The sequence below is a fragment of the Spermophilus citellus genome, assembly GCF_964194105.1.
Source record: "Spermophilus citellus genome assembly, chromosome: 1".
Taxonomy (NCBI): Eukaryota; Metazoa; Chordata; class Mammalia; order Rodentia; family Sciuridae; genus Spermophilus; species Spermophilus citellus.
The window spans coordinates 88,371,411-88,393,956 of NC_138182.1; the positions used below are offsets into that span (position 1 = coordinate 88,371,411).

The following is a 22,546-nucleotide window of genomic DNA, read 5'->3' on the forward strand; positions in this document are numbered from 1 at the left end:
TCAACTCTTTAGATTTGAGTAAGAATGCAGAGCTTACTAATTAAACACTGATGTTAGTTGTTTTGGGTATATGCATATCAGTGAGTTTGGTGTAAGAGAATACATTTCCTCTTTCATTCTTCCTGATGTTCCCCATCAGTAGCCAGATGAAGAGAGGAGCTCAGCTTTATCAGGACAGCATGTGAAATTGTGTCTCACATGGAAATATTGTTGCAGAAAATGTAATGGTGTAATCTGCAATTTCAATGTCTTCCTAACTATAAATATAACGATGGTCAGAGAGGGATGCAGAAAGCTATATGAAACTTATTATTGTCATTATTTTTACCAGAGTGATTCTGAGAAACATCAAAAGGTGTGTGCTGCTTGTGGGTCCAGGATGTTTGAACCAAGCACAAAGACAATAAATGGACATGGACAAGGTAAGAACCATATAGAATACAAAATACATTGTAAAGGGCATTGTCAAAAAACATGAGCACTGGTATACAGTATTTGTTCAAGAAATATGTCTATTAAAATAAATAGTAGGGTTAAATAAATATAAGAAATGGTGTATTTCATTACTTTTCAGCCACAGGTTGAATTGAATGTATTGCTTAAGGAATTGCATTGTGAATTGCATTTTTTTAAAATTTTTTTATTGGTTGTTCAAAACATTACATAACTCATGACATATCATCTTCCATACATTTGATTCAAGTGGGTTATGAACTCCCATTTTTTACCCCAAATACAAGTTGCAGAATCACATCAGTTACACATCCACATTTTTACATAATACCATATTAAACAGGTAAATCTGAAATAAGGAAAACAACAGAAGAAGGGGGAGTGAAGACTGAGAAAGGCAGTAAGTACATATAGTAAAAAAAATAGAAAGAGTAAATGGTAGTCAGGATAGGGTAGGAAATTTCAACAACACTTGAAAAGGGAAAAGAACAGGGTTTTCAAAATGTGGAAAGAATTTGCATGTTTCCATTCCCGAAGTTGAGTGAAGGGGAAAGTAAAACTTTCCCACCCTTTTTGACTTATTCACAGTTGGGAATAAATTGAGGAGTGAAGACCTGTTGCCACAGAGCTAAGTTCAGTTACCCCAAATGATTTAATGACATACAATATGTTGATACAGCCTAGGGCAAAATGATAGTGCAGAAACACCGAATGTAAAAGTAGAAAGAAGTATGAATGGTAATTAAGCATGTCCAAAATCCACAGATATCTAGAGTTAATCTAAAATTAATAATGAAAAATTATCAATGAAGATATTACACATCTTTATGAATTTTAATTTGTGGGGACATTTTAGGGAGAATCCACAGATACATTGAAATCAACTTAGACGAATTTGAAGATGACAAATTTCACACTGGAACTCTGCAACTATAAGGAATCATTCTTTGGGCACCATCTTGAAACTCTTGCTTCTAATTGTCCATTAGAATCTAAGGTGATTCCAATGATTCTGATGTATAAACAACATGATTTGGATCTGTGCATTGTATCTCCTTTTGGGAAATATGCAAGAACTGCTATTGATTCCTACAGTTTGAGGACATAAGCAGATCAAGTGCAATCATAAATCTTGCTTTCATTCTGAGCATGTCTCTTGAGATGTGCAAAGGACATAGGACTAAGATGAAGACATGATATTTCTAAGATAAATCTGTTACTTTGGCAGGCAACAAATAGTGGCAAAGATCCATATAAAGGGTGTAAAATGAAAAAAGGGAAGCTCCCACTTTATGGATTTTTTGGAAAAACTAAAGGGAAAGTGAGGGATGAAATAGCATTTAGGTAGAAAATAAAAGTAAATGGAGAGAATTCTAGTCAGCTCTCTTCAGTTTGTCTGCTTTCAAGTCAAAATCTGGTGCTAAGATGATAAGGATGAGTAGCAGCTGGAAGAATCAGGGTACCCTACAGCTACCAATTTCTCCCCTTCTTATTTAGTAGGCACCACATTGTGTGAGGTATTTGTATGTGTCATTCAGATTAGCAACATTGCATTTTTTAAGGATTCTTTACTTTAAAGAAGTCTAATATTATCATCTATACATTTCTTATTAACATCCTTAATATTTTGCTTTTATCATTATTTTATTGATTTTTGTGAGAAACCATGTTCCTGGACATGCCAGGAATGCACCGTACTACTGAGAAAAATTCTGAACTCTAGAAAGAAGATAGTTGTTGGGATGATCTGGGACTTGTGTGCAATTCCTTAAAAAGCTGTCTATATATGCCACACCAGACTCAAATTTTAACCAGAAACTTTTATTCAGTTTACTCCTCAAACACTAACACTATTACTCTTAATGTATTTACCGATTTCTTGAAATCACAATGGTTTATTGATATCTGATAACTCTTCAAGTTTTCAAAACAATTTTTCTTTGGGTTGGCCTTGTCTGAGTCCTTTGAGCCTTATCATACATCTTTTTTTTCCATAGATGTTATATCAGTTTCTTCACACAAGAGAGGAAATGTAAAACTGATGGTGGTTAAACGAGTGGATAGAGGAAAAGATGACACACCAGTTTCCCACATGGGTATGAACAAACATTGAGACGGTGTTAGCTGATGCTCTCAGCACATATATCTGAGCTAATTAGCTCAGAAAACTCTCCATGATGAACAAACAATTATATCTTCCCTGGGAATTTCATAACAATTTGGAATTATTAATTATAATGCAAATGAGGATTAGGAAACACAATAAAATGTATTAAATGATTCTGATAAGATTCACTAAAGATTTGCACTGCCACATTTTTAACTCAGCTTTGACACTGAATTTCTCAGGCTTCTTCTTTCCTCCTCTGACTACAGATCATTCTGCATCTTGACACTGGTATATATATACCTATGTCTTTCTATAATTGGTCATTCCAAAAATGATTTTTTCCTTTAAAACTCAACTGTGTAAATATTACTGAGCCCATATTCCTGATTTTGTTTTAGTACTTTGAGTCTTGTGGCTTTACTCAACACACATATTTAATTCATTTTACTGCTTTTATTGGCCCTTTTTTGCACATAGATGTCCATTTGTTGGAGTACAGTTTTCCAGAAATTTTGAGTAAGAGTTATAAATCAAATATATACTTGCATATACCAAAGAAACATTTGCTCATATTTCTTTGTTTGTTCCTATTCTTCTCAATGCTCAAAACTGAACAGGATCCTTTTACATGCTAAGCAGTGATCTCCCACTGAACCTCTCCCACAGACCTGTCTCATTTTCTGGTGTGTTTCATATATCCAAGATTCAGAAAATTGCCCACCTTCTTCCTAAAGGAGTTTCCCGAACATAGGAAGATGTTACCATAAGAAAAACTACTTGGTAAAGAAAAGCAACGTTCACATTAGCTGTACTTTACTGCACTTCTTATTTGAAATCTTTGTAACAGTGAGGTACAAAACCATACATTCCTGTGGCCTACCTTTTTTCTTTGTTCATGTCATTATTAGTCTTCATTCTAAAAAGGTCACCAACAATTTTCTATCCTCTGTATTTCTGGAAATATTCCCTCCATTCAGCTGGCATCAACTTGCTAATGCACTTATTGCCTTCTCATTATTCATCTCCATTCATGCACAGGTCCTTCTTCATCATCACCTGCTCATAGCACTGAGGATGGTCCTGTTATTTATGCATACACTGCACATATGACCATTGTCCTTCTTTAGAACATGAATGTCCAAGCATCTTAACTTTCCTAGAATCTTTTATAATGTAAATTTTGCCTCAGTCTCTATCTTGTTCCCTCTATCTGCCTGCACTGTCCTCTTGCTCTTCTCTCACCAATCCCTAAATCATCATAAACATGTTCCTATTTAAACCCTGTCTCTATGTACAGCCTTTCAGCTCTGAGTATTTCTAGCCTCTGGTGGGTAATCTCACTTCTGAAGTCTCCACTATCTTCATCTCTAGAATATAAATCATCGCTAGCACCTGTTTTCTAAGGCTCTTATCACAAACTCAACTGTGGTGGAAATTAATAAAAATGTTGACTGCTACATAATATAAAAGTAGTCCACTCAAGTCCAGGAAATGAGGAAGTAGACAGGAAAATGAATACTTTACATGTCACATGTTTATTACCCAGTTTGGAAGCTATAAAATGTCTGTTGAAATCCCAGCAAAAGAAAAAAGACTTTACATCAGGAATAACAGCAATAATCATAAATGCTTCACAAGTCAGACTGATTCCTAAGAGTAAAAAAGAAAAGAAACAAAACAAATTTTTAAAAACTATGAAATTTGTTGATAAAGATGTAAATGTGATCACTTTTGCAAGATATCACAAATGATGTACAAAGGACATCTTTAAATATAATATGTAAAAGAAGAGATAGTAAAAATTCTGATGCCTCCTATTTCCATAGAAATATATATTTTTTCTCTGTGAAATTCACTTTCACCTAAAGTAGATCAACCTGTGAGTTATTTTAGCATTGTACATAGTGACAAAGGGTATCACCCCAATTGGTGCTCTGATGCATTGATCACTAAAATTACTACTAATTGATATCGATATGTACTAGCTTCAGAGGGACACGTCTATAATTGCAGGTACTTAAAAGGCTGAGGACAGATCCCTGTCAGGTTTCAAGCCAACTTTGGTACTTACAGACACCCTGTCTCCAAATATTAAGACAGGGAATTTGATATATAGGCAATAGTTCTTGCCAAGGACATACATGTTCCTGGAAAAAATACCCAGGCCTACATGCAAACAAAATAAAAATTTCAAACATGAGATATATTCACCTAAAATTATGCTTGATTGAAACTGTATTTTGAGGAAAGTAAAATGATAGGATTATTACTACTGTTCCTTTTTACTTGGATTAATTGCCATTTACATTATTTTCTAAGTAGTTTAATAAATCTGTGCATTTGTCAGCAGAGTCCCATTTGAGCAAGTCATCTCAATTAGAGCAACAGAGACTTGAAGGCCCTGGGCACAGCAAAAAGCAGGTATGCGCATTTGTCAAATTCCCAATTACTTCTATTCTTCTCATTCTCAGAAGATCAATTAGGCCAAGTGAATTGAACTCATAGAACACTCTTTAGGGATACAAACATCAAAAATTAATATTTAAGTGTAAAGATGTTAACAGATCATTAATATAAAAATAGCTTTAGAAATCAAGTTGATTACAGGTAAGCTTTATATTAGCATTGTTCCTATATTTTTGAAGAATGTTTGTGTTTGCATCTGTGCACCATCCATAAGTGGAGAGTGATAAATTGGAGACTTAGAAATAACCAGTTGAAACTAGAAACACATGAAAGGCAATGACTCACTGAATCCATTCATGGAAAAACATCTTCATTCCCAAAGGCTTAACATTTAATTTCACATTACCTGTCATCTAGGCCAAGGTTTCCAGTGTCTCCATTGAGGAAGGGAACAGGCTGCAATCAGAAACAAAACTCTCTCCTAATGGGATGAGAACACCTCAGGATGGGTATTTTTCTGCTAATGTACAAAGAATACTTGTTTCCTATCCATTGTCTGCAAGAAATCAATAAAATTATGAAAATGTTTACTTTACCTCTTTATGTGAGGTTAGACCAAAGATTTTGGATGCTATTTTGGGAAATTATGAAATTCTGAAGGGTTGTTTGCCTCCTGTTCTCATATGATCTGTGTTACTATGTAAAGGACTTACATGCATTTGCATGGGTTCTCATCCACATTTACACGTGGGTCCTTGTAGTGTTCAAGATTCTCTTTGGGATGTGTCCTTAGCAGGAATTATATCTGAGTATCAGGTTTGAAAACCAGCATTTTCCACATGCCAGTTTCACTCACAGGTATTTCTGTGAGAGTAAACAATAAACTCCAACAATGATCACAGTTTATAGAAAAACACACCTGTAAATAAAATGTACTTTTAAAATCATCTCTAGAACACCACAAAAGGAAGAGATGAAGTAGGAAATCACAATGTTTACCTGGCAAATCAAAAGGGCCTTGGTTATAATACAATTATTAGGACTTCTGTTAAAAATGAAGGAAAGTTGGGCTGGGGATGTGGCTCAAGTGGTAGCATGCTTGCCTGGAATGCATGTGGCCTGGGTTCGATCCTCAGCACCACATACAAAGATGTTGTGTCCACTAAAAACTAAAAAATAAATATTAAAACACTCTCTCTCTCTCTCTCTCTCTCTCTCTCTCTCTCTCTCTCTCTCAAAAGAAAAATTAAAATGAGAACTAAACTGGCCACTTCATAGTGAATGCACAGCCCCCCACCCGCCCAAACACACACACACACACACACACACAGTAATGGAATGAAATTTTAAGAAAAAAGATAAGATTGAAGGTGAAAAACGAAATAATGTGAAAACTCTATACCAATAGCAGACAAAATGATGTGTAACCGACGTGATTCTGCAATCTGCATTTGGGGTAAAATTGGGGGTTCATAACCCACTTCAATCTAATGTATGAAATATGATATGTCAAGAGCTTTGTAATGTTGTGAACAACCAATTAAAAAAAAACATATCAAGAACAATAACAGCAAAAGCTTCAGATTTCCCTTATACTAACATTACAGAAGATAGTTTGTCCAGGATTTCTAATTTTAGAAACCTACTTTGGCAGGTTTCTGGGAAACAAAAATAATCCAGTTCTTTAATTATTTGCTCTAGCCCCAAAAGGCCTAACCTGCTATTGGCATGAATAAGCTGAGCTCATAGGCTTGTTGGTTCCCCACCTCACCCAGAGAAATGAGAGAACTCTACAATTTGAAAAAAATCCTCACCCTTAGTACTTGTTCATATACACAGGGTTGTGGACCCATCTAACATGGAAACTGACAAACACTCTGGTCCTTGAACCCTGGGAACTACTCAGTAATGCACACTCCAAGGATGGACTCCTATAGTCAGTGATGTAGAGGTGGGCAAGAGTCCATATCTCTGAGGGGTTTTCTTACAACCTATTGCAGCACAGCAATCATGACCTGCTTGCAGAATCTGTGATTTCTTTGGGGAACTGAAAACAAATACCATTGCACCTTATAATGCCCCAGCACTGCTGGATTTTTCTGTCACTTGAATTTTCAAAAAGCACTTCTCCTTCACTGTCATTATTCTAAACAACCATTTCAAGAGATAGTGTTCTGTGGACCTCTACTCAAAATAACTATCCAACAGGCACAACACATGTATTCCTCATGAGAGATTCCATCCCACTCTAATTATTACTACCCTGACACCATTTGATCAGGGTAAACTTCTACCATTCTGTAAGGAGACTAGATTCTGTGTTTTGAAGCTGCAAGACCTGCAGTGGTTTCTGATCCAGCACACAGGGTCACTACAATGGGTCTCTTCTCCAAGGTGTGTGCCCTGAGGATTTTATTGTAATCCCCAGGAGACTTTCTGTAAGCACCAGTATGTTGGAACTATGAACAAATCTCCAAATGCCTCTCAGCTGAGATTGTTAACCATCCCTGGTGTGGCTGTTGATTTGTGCTTTTAGAATGCAGCATTCATAGAGCTTCAAACAACACATTTCAATGAAAGTACCATGACTTTTTAATCTTTGTCAGAACACAGGTCCAAGCTGCAGGTATGCAGAACTCTCAGCAGATCTAGTCTCAGATTCTTTTTAAAACCCATTTTAATTCTTCTTTTGGGTGCCTCCTAACCATTGTTTTGTGCCATGGTTTCATCTGATAGAAGTTGAAATAGGAATGTATGTTTTTTCAGTTATCCCAGGAAAAAAAACCTCTGTGAGGTAACCAGAGTGAAAAAGATCCTGCACTCACCATCTAATTCTGCCTAGGATTTTGGGCAGTATTTTTTAACTTTGTTTGAAAATCATGCAAAAATCCAAGTCTCTCCTTTGCTGAAAATGTTGTATTTGAGTTGAAAGGAATCTATATTAGCTTCCTATTTTCTCTCTAAAATAATTTTTATACATTTAAGAAGATCTTGCTGCTTTAAATTTTATGTGTTTGAAAGATTTAAGGCAGTATTTTAATACACTATATGAGGAATCATTTTGCCATAATGATTTATCAAGAATAACTAAATTGCTAAAAATCAGTGCTGAAGAGGCTGGGGTTATGGCTCAGTGGTAGAGCACTCACCTCACAAGTGCAAGGCCGTGGGTTCAATCCTCAACACCGGATAAAAATAAATAAATAAATAAATAAATAAAAGTTATTGTGTACAACTATAAAAAATAAATATTAAAAAATCAGTGCTGAATATTCCATGTGTTTTCTGTAATCCATTCTTTGTTGGTGGGTATCAATTAGTTCTATAACTCTATAAATGTGACTTGCAGTGCTAAAATTGAAGTTCATATATCACGTGTGCATTCTGATTCATACATTGGGATTAATTGGAAGGAGTGGGAAAGCTGGATTGTATTCCTAGAATCTAACGCAATCTTCATAATGCTTTCCAATGTGGAGGTCTTAATTTTCAGTCTGGCAGTCTAGGATTGGACTTTCCTGCCACATCCTGAACTGCACTTATTATTTGAATACTTGAAAAATGTCATTCTGACTGGGGGCATCTGAAATGCCAATGAAGTTTGGAATGGAATTTCCTTGAATTCTAGTGGGCATTTTGTAATTCCCGATTTAAGAACTGTGTATCTCTTGCTTTTCCCATTTTTTAATTGGGTTAGTGAGATTCTCCTCAGCCTTCAAAAGGAGAGAATCATTACTTGTGCTCTGCTACTTTTTCCTGGCCATTCTGCAGTGTATTTCTTCAATTAATGCATTTCTTTTTTAAAAAAAATCCATGGATTCTGTATTTCATCTCATCACTGGTTCTCTGTTGTGGCTTTCCAGCATTTCCACACAGCCTGACTTATTCATTATGCAGCCATACACCAGTTTTTCTGGCTCCAATCTCTGAAAATACTCAGTCATTAAATAGTGCCTTCCTTCCATGGAATTCCAAGACTTTCTTCAATGAAGATGTTTGCATACTCTACCCAAATGTAGTGTTTTCTTTTGTCCACATTTATTGTAGACATATTTTCATTCCAAATTTCTCTTCCTTGAAAATGAAATTTTCATGAAGTAAATACTTTGCTGAAACATATTAATTTTTGGAAGATTCTATGACTCAAATTAAACAATTCCAAGCATATTTTCTTCCTACTTGACGTGACACATTTGAAAGTCTCTATCACATGAAATATTACATTTTGACATTAAGTATTTAACCCTCCCAGGCTGCAGTTGTGGCTTAGTGATAAGACTGTTTGCCTTGCATGTGTGAAACCCAGGATTTGATTCAGCATCACATAAAAATAAATCAATCAAATAAATGAATCATGCCCAACCACAAGCAAAATTAAAAAAAATTAAATTTAACCTTCCTATGTCTAAAATTTCAAACCTATATAACATCAAATTCCAGTCTCAAAAGAGTTTTGATTGTTTTCTACTGTGTTATTAGTTTTGTTAGGAGAATGCACACATTGCTAGTTAAGCACTGATGTGAGATATTTTGAATATATGCGTATCAGTGATTGTTGTCAGAGAACACATTTCCTCTTTCATTTTTCCTAGTTTTATCCTATGGGTAGCTAGATGAAGACAAGAGCTCAGCTTCATTGGGGCTGCATAAGATCATGCCTCATAAGGAAATGTTGTTTCACTAAGTGTAATGGTCTAATCTCCAATTCAAAGACTGCACAAATGTAAATATGGGGATGTGCAAAGAGTGATGATATTATCTATATGTAACTCATTTTTGTCATTATTATTACCAGAGTGATTCTGAGCAACATCAGGAGATGTGTGCTGCTTCTGAATCTGTTCAGATCAGTGCAAGCACAAACAAGGGAATAAGTGAACTTGGAAAAGGTAAGAACCACATAGAAGACTAAATACATTGGAAAGAATATGGCCAAGAAATATGAGCACTGGTAAATACTAATTGTGCAAGACATGTGCATATTAAATAAGTACTAAAGATTAAGAAAAAAATGTAAGAAGTGGAGTATCTCATTAGGTTTCAGCCACAGGTTAAATTGGATGTATAGATAAAGGTACTGAACTGTGAGTTGCATTGAGACATGCTTTTATCACAGAGAAATTTAAATAAGGAAAAGGTCATAAAAAAGAGGGAATGAAGACTGATGAAGGTAGTGAGTACACATCATCAAAAAGAATAAAAGTAAAAAAAAACCAGTGGTACTCAGGAGAGGGTAGGAAATCCCAACAACATGTGAGAAGGGAAAAGAACAGGGTTTTCAAAATGTGGAAAGAATTTGTGTGTTTCCAGTTCCAAAGCTGAATGATGGAGAGGATTTAACTTTTCCACTCTTCTGACTTACTCACAGTTGGGAATGAATTGAGAAGTGAAGACCTGTTTCCACAGAGCAAAGTTCACTTACCCTAATGATTAGGCAGGTGTACAAGTTAATGACATGCAACATGTTGCTACTCACTAGGGCAACATTTTAGGGCAGAAACAGCAAATGGATTAGTTGAAAAAATTAGGAATTGTTATTGGGCATTTTCCAAATCCACAAGTATCTAAAATTAACTTTGGAAAGCTTACAGATTCTTCTAAACTTTATTTTGAGGGAAGAATCCAGAGCTACATTCAAATTAACCTAGAGGAATTAGAAGAGGACAAATTTCACACTGACACTCTGCAACTGTTAGGAATCATCTCTTGGCGACCATGTTCAAAATCTTGTTCTGACTGAGCAGGTCGTAGCTTCTATATGTTCATTATAGTCTAAGGTGATTCAAATGATCCTGATCTGTAGAAAAAATGAATTGGAGCTGTGCATTGGATATCCTTTTGGGAACTGTGCAAGAAACACTATCAGTTCCTACATTTCAAGACACAACCAAGATCAAGTGCAAGCACAAATCTTGCTTTTCATTCTGAGCATGTCTCTTTAGATATGGGAGGGACCCAAAGACTAAGGTGAAGAGTAGATATTTCTAAGATAAATCTGTATCATTGACAGGCCACAAGGCATGGCAAAGAGCCACACATAAAATGTAAAATGTAAGGAGACAAGCTCCCACTTCCGTGGGTTTCTTTGGAAAAGCTAAAGGGATGGGAATGTGAGGAAGGTTACATAGAATTTAGCAAGGAAATATGAGGAGCAGGAGAGAATTCTCATCAGTTCTTTTCAGTTTGTCTGTTTCAACTCAAAATCCCAAGCAGCCATGATAGGAATCAGTTACAACTAGAAGAATCGGAGTAACCTGCAGCTACCCATTTCCCCCGTCTACATCCAGAGGCATCACAGTGTGTGAGGCATCCATGTGTCATTCAGATGAGCACTGTTGCATTTTTGAAGCATTCATTGCTTTAAAGGATGCTAATATTTCCATACTTACTATTCTCATTATCATCCTTAATATTGTTGATTTCATTATTTTATTGGTGCTTTGTGAGAAACCTTTTCCCTGGACATTCCAGGAACATACCATATTGCTTGGGTAAATTCTGAACTCTAGAAAGCAAATGTTGTGATCATCTGGAACTTATGTGTAATTACTTGAAAAGATGTCAAGATAAGCCACACCAGACTCATTTTTTAACCAGAAAACTTTTATGAAGTTTTCTCTTCCAACACCAATACAATACTCTTTTTGTATTAACAAATTTCTTTGAAACACACTAGTCTATTGATATCTGATAATTCTGAAAACTTTCAGAACACTTTTCTTTTTGGAAATATGCCTAGTATCTCCTAGTCTGCACACTTTAGCTTTACTGTATATTTTTTTCAATGGATGAGGAACCACTGTCTTCCCAGGAGAGTGCAAAAGGAAAGTAATTATTGATTAAACAAGGGATTCTGGAAAATAATCAGTTTTTCACATAAGTTTGAGCAATATGTGTATTACTTTTTATCCTAAAAACACATATCTGGGCTAATTAGCTCAGAAAACTCTCTCTGATGTGCACATAAGTATACCTTCTCCTGAAAACTCATCACAAAAATGGATTTGTTAATTATGAGGCAAATGAGGGACAGGAAGCATACTTATAATAAAATGGATTAAATGATTCTGATAGGGTTCACTCGAGATATGTCCTGCCACATTTTAAACTCAGTTTCCTTATTGCACTTCTCAGGGTCCTTTTTTCCTCTTCTGAAAACAGATCATTGTGCTCTTCAGCATTCTGCATCTTTAGCATTCTATTAAAGACCATTGCAAAAGTGATTTTACTACTGGAAACTTAACTGCAAGTTTTCTGAAACCTATATTCCTGATTCTGTTTTAGTACATTTGAGTCTTCTGTCATTGCTCAACATAAAGCCCCCAAATGAAAGAGGATTCATAAAGCTAAAATAGTCTTCACCAATGCAAACTACCAGGACTAGGGTCCATATTAATTTAGTGTGCAATGAGGGTAGTTTTGTTATATTCAGTTTTTTTGAAAGTAATTAATTTTAATTAGGTATATACATGACAGCAGAATGCATTTTGATGCATTCTCCGCAATTGCAGCACAGCTTCACATTTCTATGGTTGTACACAGTGTAGTGTCACCATATATATACAGTACCTAGGGTAATGATGTCCATCTATTCCACCATCTTTCCTGCCCCCACATACCCTCCCCCCTCCCCTTTGCATATTCAGATTTATTTGAGCATCATCTCAATCTCTTTTCAGTTCGTCGGGATTTATGTGATTCCTTCAAGGTAAAATTCATCTTCTATGTTTATTTTACATTATTAAGTGCATGCTGGATGGGATCAAATCTAAAATATATATTATATCTTTTATCCAAGAACATCAAGCCTATGAACAAAATCGAAGAAAAAGGGGTAAAATTGACGATGGAAACATGGAACTTCAATATAGGTAACTTTTGTGGTACAATTTTTCTAGAAACCATATAATGAAACCTTTTAAAGGATAACAAACTATTCACACATGATATATATGTTCCACAATGGGTTGTGATTATTGCCACAACATGTGGATGTTGATGCTTGATCCATTTTTCAAAATATTTTTATAAATTCATGAGGAAAATATATTAAAAAGTGCTTATATCATACTTATTTCTAAAATTATGTTTCCCAGACTAGAGTCATTTTAGTGCTTAGTTGAAACGCGAGGCTGATTTTCTTTCTTCCCTAAATTTAAAAAGAACTTAAAGGGGCAGATCTGGAACTGAGATGCCTGAGAGAATGAAGATATGGTTTTTGCTTGAATCTAGGAGGTCAGTATCAGCCTGTCACATAGGATAAACCCATTGAAAAGAGAATGTCAACTCTACTATGACAACTTGTGTATGGACTAATTCCATGACCTTGTTTTTTGTTTCATGCTTTACTTTTGTTCATGCCCTTCACCATTGATATGATCAGTCTATAACAAGAAAGGATGCAATGTATGATCATATGTAAATTATTTTACTCCTTTCCTATAAAATGAATCCATTATAACTGGAGAAACTTCTTTCCAGGAATTTGGACTAAATGATCTAAATCAAAAATAAACTTGCACATACCAATAAGAGATTGCTCATATTCCTACGACATGGTTTGTTTATGTTGTTCTCAATGCTTGGCATTGAACTGGATTATTTTGCATGCTGGGCAGTTGATCTCTCATTGATCCTCTCCCACAGACTTTTCTGATAGTTCTGTGGGATTTGTAAATCCAATTTCAGAAAATTTCACACCAAGCTTTTAAATGAGTTCTCTCAACACAGGAAGATTTTGCTACAGGAGAAACTACATGCTAAATGAAAGCAACATTCACAGTTCCTGCACTGTATTAAGCATCTCATTTGTGAACATGAATAACAGAATCTCAATTTCTCAGACCCACCTTCTGTCTTTGTTCATTTAATTAAAATTGATTCTAAACATCTCACTGAAATTTTTCTACTGTCTATATTTTGAGAAAAATGCCATCCAATCAGGATGCATCAATTTTCTAGTGCACTGTTGCCTTCTCATTATTCATCTCCATTTCATGCACATGCCACTCAAGGTCACCTGCATATTGTATTGAAGTTGGTTCTGCTATTTATGCATATACCGCATATATGATCATTGGCCCGGCCCACTTTAATACAAGGATGTCCAAGCATCTTAACTTCCCCAGGAATCTTTCATAATACCAATTTTTCCTCACTGCATATTTTATCCCTCTCTCTGCCTGCAATATCCTCTGGCCATTCTCCTTGCCAATCCCTATATAGTCAGACAAGCATGTCCCATTTAAACCTTGTGTCTATGTATAGCCTTCCATTCTTTCAGCATTTCCTCCATCTAGCGAATATCCTCACTTTTGAAGTCTCCTTTCATCTTTATCTCTAGAAAAGTATTTACCCCTGGTCCCTAGTTTCACCTCCAGCTCTTATCACAAATTCAACTATAGGTAGAAATAAATAAACCTGTTAACAGTAACATGATATAAAAGCAGTTCCCTCAAGTTCAGTAACTGATGAACTGGCTAGGAAACTGAATACTTTACAGATCACGTGTTTATTACCCGTACAAAAGTTGTAATATGTCTAAAGTAGTCCCAAGGAAAAGCAAAAACAGTTTATGTCAGGAATAAGAGGTATAATCATGGACGTTTTGCATGACAGAGGCAATTTTAATAGAAAAAAAACATGAAAAGAAAGGGAAATTAAAAAGAAAAAATAATATGGAATTCATTTTATTAAGGTGTAAATGTGATCATTTATCTGGGACACAATTAAGTACAAAGGATTCTTAAAATTTAAAAATTGAGCAAAGAGTAAACAGTGTGATGATTTTTGTTTACATGGAAATTTAATTTTTTCCTATAAAATTTTTATTCAAGTTGAATGGATCAAGTTGTGAGTTATTATAGGCATCATACATGGTGAATACCTAGTGTCTTCCCCAGTGGTTTTCTGAGTTATTGGACCAGTAAAATTACTCTTCAATGATGTCAGTATAAATGGGGTTCAGAGGCACACATCCATAATTGCAGGTACTTGAGAGACTGAGGCAGGCCCCTGCAGGGTTTCCAGTAAACCTTGGACTTTACAGACACTCTGTCTCCCAATATAAAGACTTGAGATATGAAGTAAGCATTATAGTATTTGCCAAGAATACACATGTTTTGGGGTAAAATACACAGGCCAACACACAAACAGCAATAAAAATTTCACACATGACATACATTCTCCTAAAGTAAAACTTCAATAAAAATATAACTGGGCAAATAAAATTATATGATTATTAGTACTCTTCCTTTTTATTTGGATAATTTGTCTTTCATATAAATTTTTTAAGTAGTTATTCTGTGCATTTGTCAACAGTGCCATATTTGGACAGATCATCCGAGGCAGAACAGAAGAGTTTTCATGATATCAATGATACTGTACATCACCAGCAAAAGGTAGGCACATGTGTCGATTTAAATTCCTGGTCATTTCTTTTTTTTTTTTTTTTTTTTGCTTCCAGACATTAAACTAGGCCAATTGAAATGACCTACTACAATACTCTTTGGGAATCCAAACATAGTAATTAAATATTTAAGTACAGAGTAGTTAACTGGTCAGCTACAACTAAAAAATTTTTTTTAAAGAAATCAATGGAACTATTAATTATATTTACCTTATCTATTCAGTTGTGGTTACACCTAATTCTTTGGATGCAATTTTGGGGAAATCATGAAATTTTGGAGGTCTTTTCCTCTGTTTTCCTGTTGTCTGTGTTAGTAGGTGGTTCATTTCCATGTACTTGAATGGATTTCTATTCCACAGACTCATGTGGGTACTTGTAGTATGCAAGTTTCTCTTTGGGATGTTTCCTGGGCAATATTTATTTCTGAGTATCACAGCTGAAAATGAGCATATTTTATGTGCTACTTTCACTCACAAGTATCACTGTAAGGGGAGAGTATCATGAGGCCACCACCACCCAGCTCATAAGGTGTAAGCCATCTGAGAAAAAGAAGGCCTGAAATAAATAGTAAAGAAATAAGAGCCAGAGATAGAAATTAAGTTTGAAAGGAGAAGCAGAGGTCTTAAATGGATCCCCAATTTCAGTGGAGCTGCAGCTGAGCAACTAGAAAATGTCTCCAGTTCTTCATTTAAGGGAGAGTGTATCAAAGGCAGGGATAAGTTTTCAGAAAAAGGAAACGTGTGTGTGTGTGTGTGTGTGTGTGTGTGTGTGCGCGCGCGCGCGTGTGTACACTAGGGATTGAACTCAGGGCCACAAGACCACTAAGCCACATCCCCCACCCTATTTTGTATTTGATTTAGAGACAGGGTCTCACTGAGTTGCTTAGCACCTCACTCTTTGCACTGGCTTTGCACTCATGATCCTCCTACTCAGCCTCCTGTGCTACTGGAATTACAGGCATGCACCACTGCACCTGAAAACAGGAGGAATGTTCTTTTGGTGTGGTAGGTGTCTTGCAGCAAAGAGGTTGATTAGCATAGTGGCCACACCCAACTCTGGCTGTGTGGCTGTGTGGCTTCACCTGGTCAACCCATCTCCAGTGCAGTGTTGCACCTGATGGAGCTTTGTAAGAAGTCACACGTAGGGGCCAGTCTCTCAAACCAGCAAGATTGCTGATGGAAATTCCCAGATACCAGACTTTTTCTACCCAATGGCTTCTATGTCTATTTGATTCTCGTAAAGTCAGAAGAGAGTAAACTCTAACAACCATCACAGCATAAAGAAAAACATGTATTCACTGTACACAAAATGTATGTTTTAAATTATCTCTAGAACAGCAATAAATGAAGAAATGGAGTAGGAAATAACAAGGTTGACCTCCAAAAACACCTGCCTTAGTTATAATACAATTATTGGAATATATTTTTAATATGAAGTAGAGTGAAAGTGATGGGACTAAAGAGAGACAGAATAGGAGAAGAAGAGAAAATGCAATAAAAATTAGAAATGAAAGGATTTATAGTGAGAATAAAAATTGTCTCTGGGTACCAACCCCCCCAAAATAGAAGGAAACTCTCATTAAAAAAAAAGAGAGAGAGAAAAATGAAATAACATGGAAAACCAACACAAATAGCAGACCAAAAAATAATGAACAATAACAGCAAGAGTTTGAAACTCCCCAATGTTAACACAGTAGAAAAGAAGATATTTTTGTCCAGGATTTCTAAATCTAGCCACAAATAACTTTGGGGGTTTCTGGGAAACAAATATTATCCAACACTATCTTCATTTGCTCTAGCTGCAAAAGGCCTAACCTGATATTTGTTTGAATAAGCTGAGCCCCTCTGCTCCTTTGTCTCCCACCACACTCAGAGAATACTGAGGAAATTTAGCAATTTCAAGAAAATCCTTACCCTCAGTACTTGCTTATGACTCAGACAAGTGTGTCTATCTAATTTGGGAACTTCCTGACAAACACTCTGGTTCATGGAGCCTAGGGGCTAGTATGTAATGCAGACCGCCTGATGGATTCCTGTAGCCAGTGGTCTAGAGATGGGCAAGATTCCATGTCTCTGAGTAGTTTCCTGGCAAACTATTGGAGCATGGCAGTCATGGTCTGCTTGCAGAATCTTTTGGAAACTGAAGGAAAATATCATTGCACCTAACAATGCCCCAGCACTGCTGGATTCTTCTGTCACTTGAATTCTCAAAAAGCACTCTCCTTCACTATCATTATTCTAAATACTTATTTAAAGAGGCAGTGCTCTGTGGACTTCTACTCAAGTAACTGTCCAACAAGCATTACACATGTATTGCTGATGAGAATTTTCAGCCCATTTCTGACTATCACTATCCTGAGAACCTATGATGAGGGTGAACCTCCACCATTCTGTGTGGAGAGTTGGCTATGCATCTGGGAAGTTCAAGACCAGCAGTGGTTTCTGATCTTACCCACAGAATTGCTACAAGGGGACCCTTGTCAAAGGTGTCTGCTCTCAGGATTTTATTGTAATATCCAGCAGGGTGTCTACAAGTATAAGCATGGTGGTAACAGACAAGAACTTGAAATGCCTCTCAAGCCAGCTGACTGGCTTGACCCTATCTGCACATGTGTGTCTGCACATGTGTGTTGTTCTGTAGGGGGACAATTTTTCTACCAGAAATAACCTTGGCACTTGCTTTCACAAATCTTCAAACAACATCTTTTAATGAAAATGCCAAGAACTCTTCATCCTTAGGCAGACCACAGGACCAAAGTCTAGCTGCCCAGAGCCATCAGCAGATCTGTCTCAGTTCTCTTTTACACCTACCTTAATACTTGTTGTGGGTGCCTCAATAACCACAGTTTATGAAAGAGTTCCATCTTATAAAAGTTAAAATAAGAATGAAGTTTTTTCTCTGAAATCTTGCAGTGCCATTCTGCCTATGCAATTTGGCAGTATTTTGAATTCTGGTTTGTATCTCTGAGAAAATTCAAATACCTTCTTTGCTCAAAATGTTGCATTTGAATTGAGAGGATTATACATTAGTTTCCTTTTTTCACTAAAGTATTTTCCTTTGTATAATTAAGGAGATTTTGCTGTTGCAACTTTTATGTTAGAATATTTAGGGCAATGAATTCATATAAAATATTGGGATTTATAAAAAACTAATCTGCTCAAAATCAGTGACAAGTATCTTTTTTATATACATTTTCTCCTTGATGGATATTATAGTTCCATAACTTTATAATTGTGATTACAGTGCTAAAACGTTGACATTAAAAAGTCACATGTACATGCTGGTTTTGGTACATTGACGTTCAAATCAAGAAGTGGAAAAACTGGGTCATATGGCAGTTATATTCCTAGAATCCAGAGGATTCTACATATTGCTTTTTAGTGTGGAAATCTTAATTTTCAGTCTGGATGTGTAAGATTATACTTTTCTCCCACTCCCTGCACTTCACTTATTATTTGAGAACTTGAAAAATGTCATTCTGACTGGGGACATCTGAAATGTCAATGCTGTTTTGAATGCTATTTCCTTGGGTGATAGTGATGGTGACTAATGTTTACATGGCTATGGGCAAGTTGTAGTTCCTGATTTGAAATATGTCTATCTCTTGCTTTTTGCCATTTTTTAAATTGGATTGGTGAGATTCTCCTCCGCCCTCCAGAGGGGAGATTTGTTGCTTGCCCTATGCTAGTTTTGCTGGCACAGCTGCAGTCTATTTCTTCTAGGAATGCATAATTTGTTTTAAAAGCCATGATTTCTGTGTTTCATGTGGTCACTAGTTCTCTGTCGTGGCTTCCCATTTATTCCACACAGCCTGATTTATTCATTATTATGCAGCTGTACACCAGTTTCTCTGGGTCCAAACTCTGAAAGTAGTTAGTCAGGAAACACAGCGTGATGCTGTGCTACTGTCTTACTTCTTTGAAATTCCTTTTAGTTCTTTCTGCAATGAAGAGTTTTAATTCTCTAAACAAATAGAGTGTGCTCATTGGTGTGCATAAAATACAGACACATCTTCGTACTGAATCGCTGTTCTTTTAAAATGAAATTTTGACTATGTGAATATTTTGCTCAATGAGATGCATATTTGGAAGGCTCTGGAGACTCAAAAGAAACAAGTGCAAGAATATTTTCTTCCTATTCAAGATGACCCATTTGAAAGACTCTTATCATATCAAGTATCATATGTGAGCAATCAAAAAAATTTGACCTTTCATTGTTCAAAATGTTGTATCTCTATAACATCAAATCTAATTAAAAAAAACATTTTAAACAAATTTTCTACTCTTTATTTTGTGGGAGAATGCAGAGTTCACTAATTAAGCACTGGTATTAGTTGTTTTGGATATATGCATATCAGTGAGTTTCTTCCTGATTTTCCCCATCAGTAGCCAGATAAAGAGCAGAACTCAGTTTCACCTGGACTACATGTGTCTCATGTGGAAATATTATTGCAGAAAATGTAATGGTCTAATCTGCAATTGCAATGACTTCATAACTATAAATAAAACGATGTTCAAAGAGAGGAGCAGAAATCTATATAAAACTCATTATTGTCATTATTTTTACCAGAGTGATTCTGAGCAACTTCGAGAGGAGTGTGCTGCTGGCGTATCCGGTAAGTTGGATCCAAGCACAAAGACAATAAATGGACATGGAGAAGGTAAGAAACACAGGATACAAACTGTATTGGAAAGAGAATGGCCAAAAAATAGGAGCACTGGTATACAGTACTTCTTCAAGGAATGTGCCTATTAAATAACTAGTAGGGACAAACAAATGTAAGAACTGGTGTATCTCATTGGGTTTCAGCCACAGGTTGAATTGAGTGTATTTGTTAAAGGAATTGTGTTGTTAGTTGCATTTGACACATGCTTCTCTCACAGGTAAATTTGAAATAAGGAAAAGGACAGAAGAAGAGGGAATGAAGACTGAGAAAGGCAGTGAGTACACACATTCAAAAACAAATAGAAAAGAATCAGTGGTAGTCAGGAGAGGGTGGGAAATTCCACCTACAGATGAGAAGGGAACAGAAGAGGGTTTTCTAGGTAACCTAATCAATAAATGGGCCAAGAACCTAAACAGACACATCTCAAAAGAGGATGTAAAATCAATCAACAAATATATAAAAATTGTTCATTATCTCTAGCAATTAGAGAAATGCAAATCAAAACTACTCTTAAGATTTCATCTCACTCCTGTCAGAATGGCAGCTATTATAAAGATAAACAACAATAGTGTTGGCAATGATGTGGGGGAAAAAGGTATACTCATATATAGCTGGTGGGACTGTAAATTGGTACAGCCAATATGGAAAGCAGTAGAGAGAATCCATGGAAAACTGGGAATAGAACCACCATTTGACCTGATATCCCTCTCCTTGGTCAATAGACAAACACTTAAAACAGCATACTGCTGGGATACAGCCACATCAATGTTTATAGCAGCACAATTCACAATAGCTTAACTGTAGAACCAACCTAGATGCCCTTGAGTAGGTGATTTGATAAAAATGTGGCATAAATACACAATGGAATATTACATAGAAATAAAAGAGAATAAAATCATGGCATTTGCAGTTAAATGGATGGTGTTGAAGAAAACAATGCTAAGTGAAGTTAGCCAATCCCAAAGAAACAAATGCTGAATGTTTTCTCTAATGTAAGGAGGCTGATTCATACTGGGGTAGGGAGGGGTAGCCTGAGAAGCATAGAAGAACTACGGATAGGCAAAGGGGTGGGAGGAGAAGGGAAGGGACAGGGTGTTAGAAATGATGGTGAAATGTGATGAACATCATTATATCCAAAGTACATGTATTAAGACATGAATTGGTGGAAATATACTTTGTATACAAACATAGATATGAAAAATTGTGCTCTGTATGTGTAATATGAATTGTGATGCATTGCACTGCCGTTTAATAAAACCATTAAAAAAGAAAAAAACCAAAATTTCTTAGAAATAAAAAAGAGGGAATGCATTATATTAACTCATTAAACTATATTTCTGTTCAAAAAAAAAGAAAAATATGTGTTTCCAGTTTAAAAGTTGAATGAAAGAGAGAATAAATCTTTCCCACCCTTCCTCACTTATGCACGATTAGGAATAAATTGAGGAATGAAGATCTGTTTCCACAGAACTAAGTTCAGTTACCCTAAATGATTAGGCATGTATATAATTAAATGACTTGAAACTTGTTGCTACACCCTAAGGCAAATTATAGGGCAGAAAAAGCAAATGTAAAAGTAGAAGGAAATATGAGTGGTAATTGAGCATTTTCCAAAACTACAGGTACCTAAAATTAACAGTGGAGAGATTATGGATCTTTCCAAACTTTAGTTTGATGGAACATTTTTGGGAGGAATCCAAAGCTACATTCAAATGACCATAGAGGAATAGAAGCTGACAAATGTCATACTGGAACTCTGGAACTTTAAGGAATCATCCCTTAAAGATCATGTTCAAACTCTTGTTCTGACTCATCAGGTCTTTGCCTCTACATGTCCATTACATTCTAAGCTGACTCCAATGATCCTGGTCTGTAGACAACATGATTTTGAGCTGTTCATTGGGTATCCTTTGGGGAAATATGCAAGAACCACAGCTGCTTCCTGCGCTTCAAGACACAACCAGATTAAGTGCAAGCATCAATCTCACTTTCATTCTGAGCATGTCTCTTGAGATGTGGGAAGAACACAAAGGACTAAGAGGAAGAAATGATATTTCTAAGATAACTCTGTCACATTGGCAGGCAACAAGAGTGGCAAAGATCCATATGAAGGATGGAAATGGAAAAAGACAAGCTCCCACTTTTATGAGTTTCTTTGGAAAGGTTAAAGGGAAGAGAAAGTGAGGGAGAAAACATACAATTTAAAAGGAAAAAAACGAGTAAATAGGAGAATTCCAGTCAGCTCTCTTAGCTTTCCTTTCTTCAAGTTGAAGTCTGGTGCAGAGATTGTAAGAACCAGTGGCAACTGGCAGAATTAGGATAACCTACAGCCACCCATTTCCTGCCTCTATATCCAAGAGGCATCTCAGTGCTTGAGGCATCCATTTGTGTCCTTCAGATGAGGATCCATGCATTTTTGAAGCATTCATTGCTATAAAGAAGCTGATAATTCCAATCATACTATTCCTATTACCATCCTTAATGTATGTATATCATTATTTTA

General features: G+C 36.0%; 1 protein-coding gene across 1 annotated transcript in view; it reads left to right on the forward strand.

The window, feature by feature from the left end:
* Positions 1 to 383: 383 nt before the first annotated feature.
* Positions 384 to 22,546, forward strand: part of LOC308642478 (uncharacterized protein) — a gene marked incomplete at its 3' end in the record, with an annotated part of 80,997 nt that continues 58,834 nt past the window's right edge. The window contains exons 1-8 of the mRNA XM_081281445.1: positions 384 to 422; positions 797 to 853; positions 2,451 to 2,549; positions 4,911 to 4,984; positions 9,765 to 9,858; positions 12,649 to 12,677; positions 19,947 to 19,992; positions 20,261 to 20,317. Of these exons, the coding sequence (XP_081137571.1) occupies positions 2,495 to 2,549; positions 4,911 to 4,984; positions 9,765 to 9,858; positions 12,649 to 12,677; positions 19,947 to 19,992; positions 20,261 to 20,317 (355 nt within the window). The 5' untranslated portion in view covers positions 384 to 422; positions 797 to 853; positions 2,451 to 2,494. The remainder of the gene's footprint in view (positions 423 to 796; positions 854 to 2,450; positions 2,550 to 4,910; positions 4,985 to 9,764; positions 9,859 to 12,648; positions 12,678 to 19,946; positions 19,993 to 20,260; positions 20,318 to 22,546) is intronic.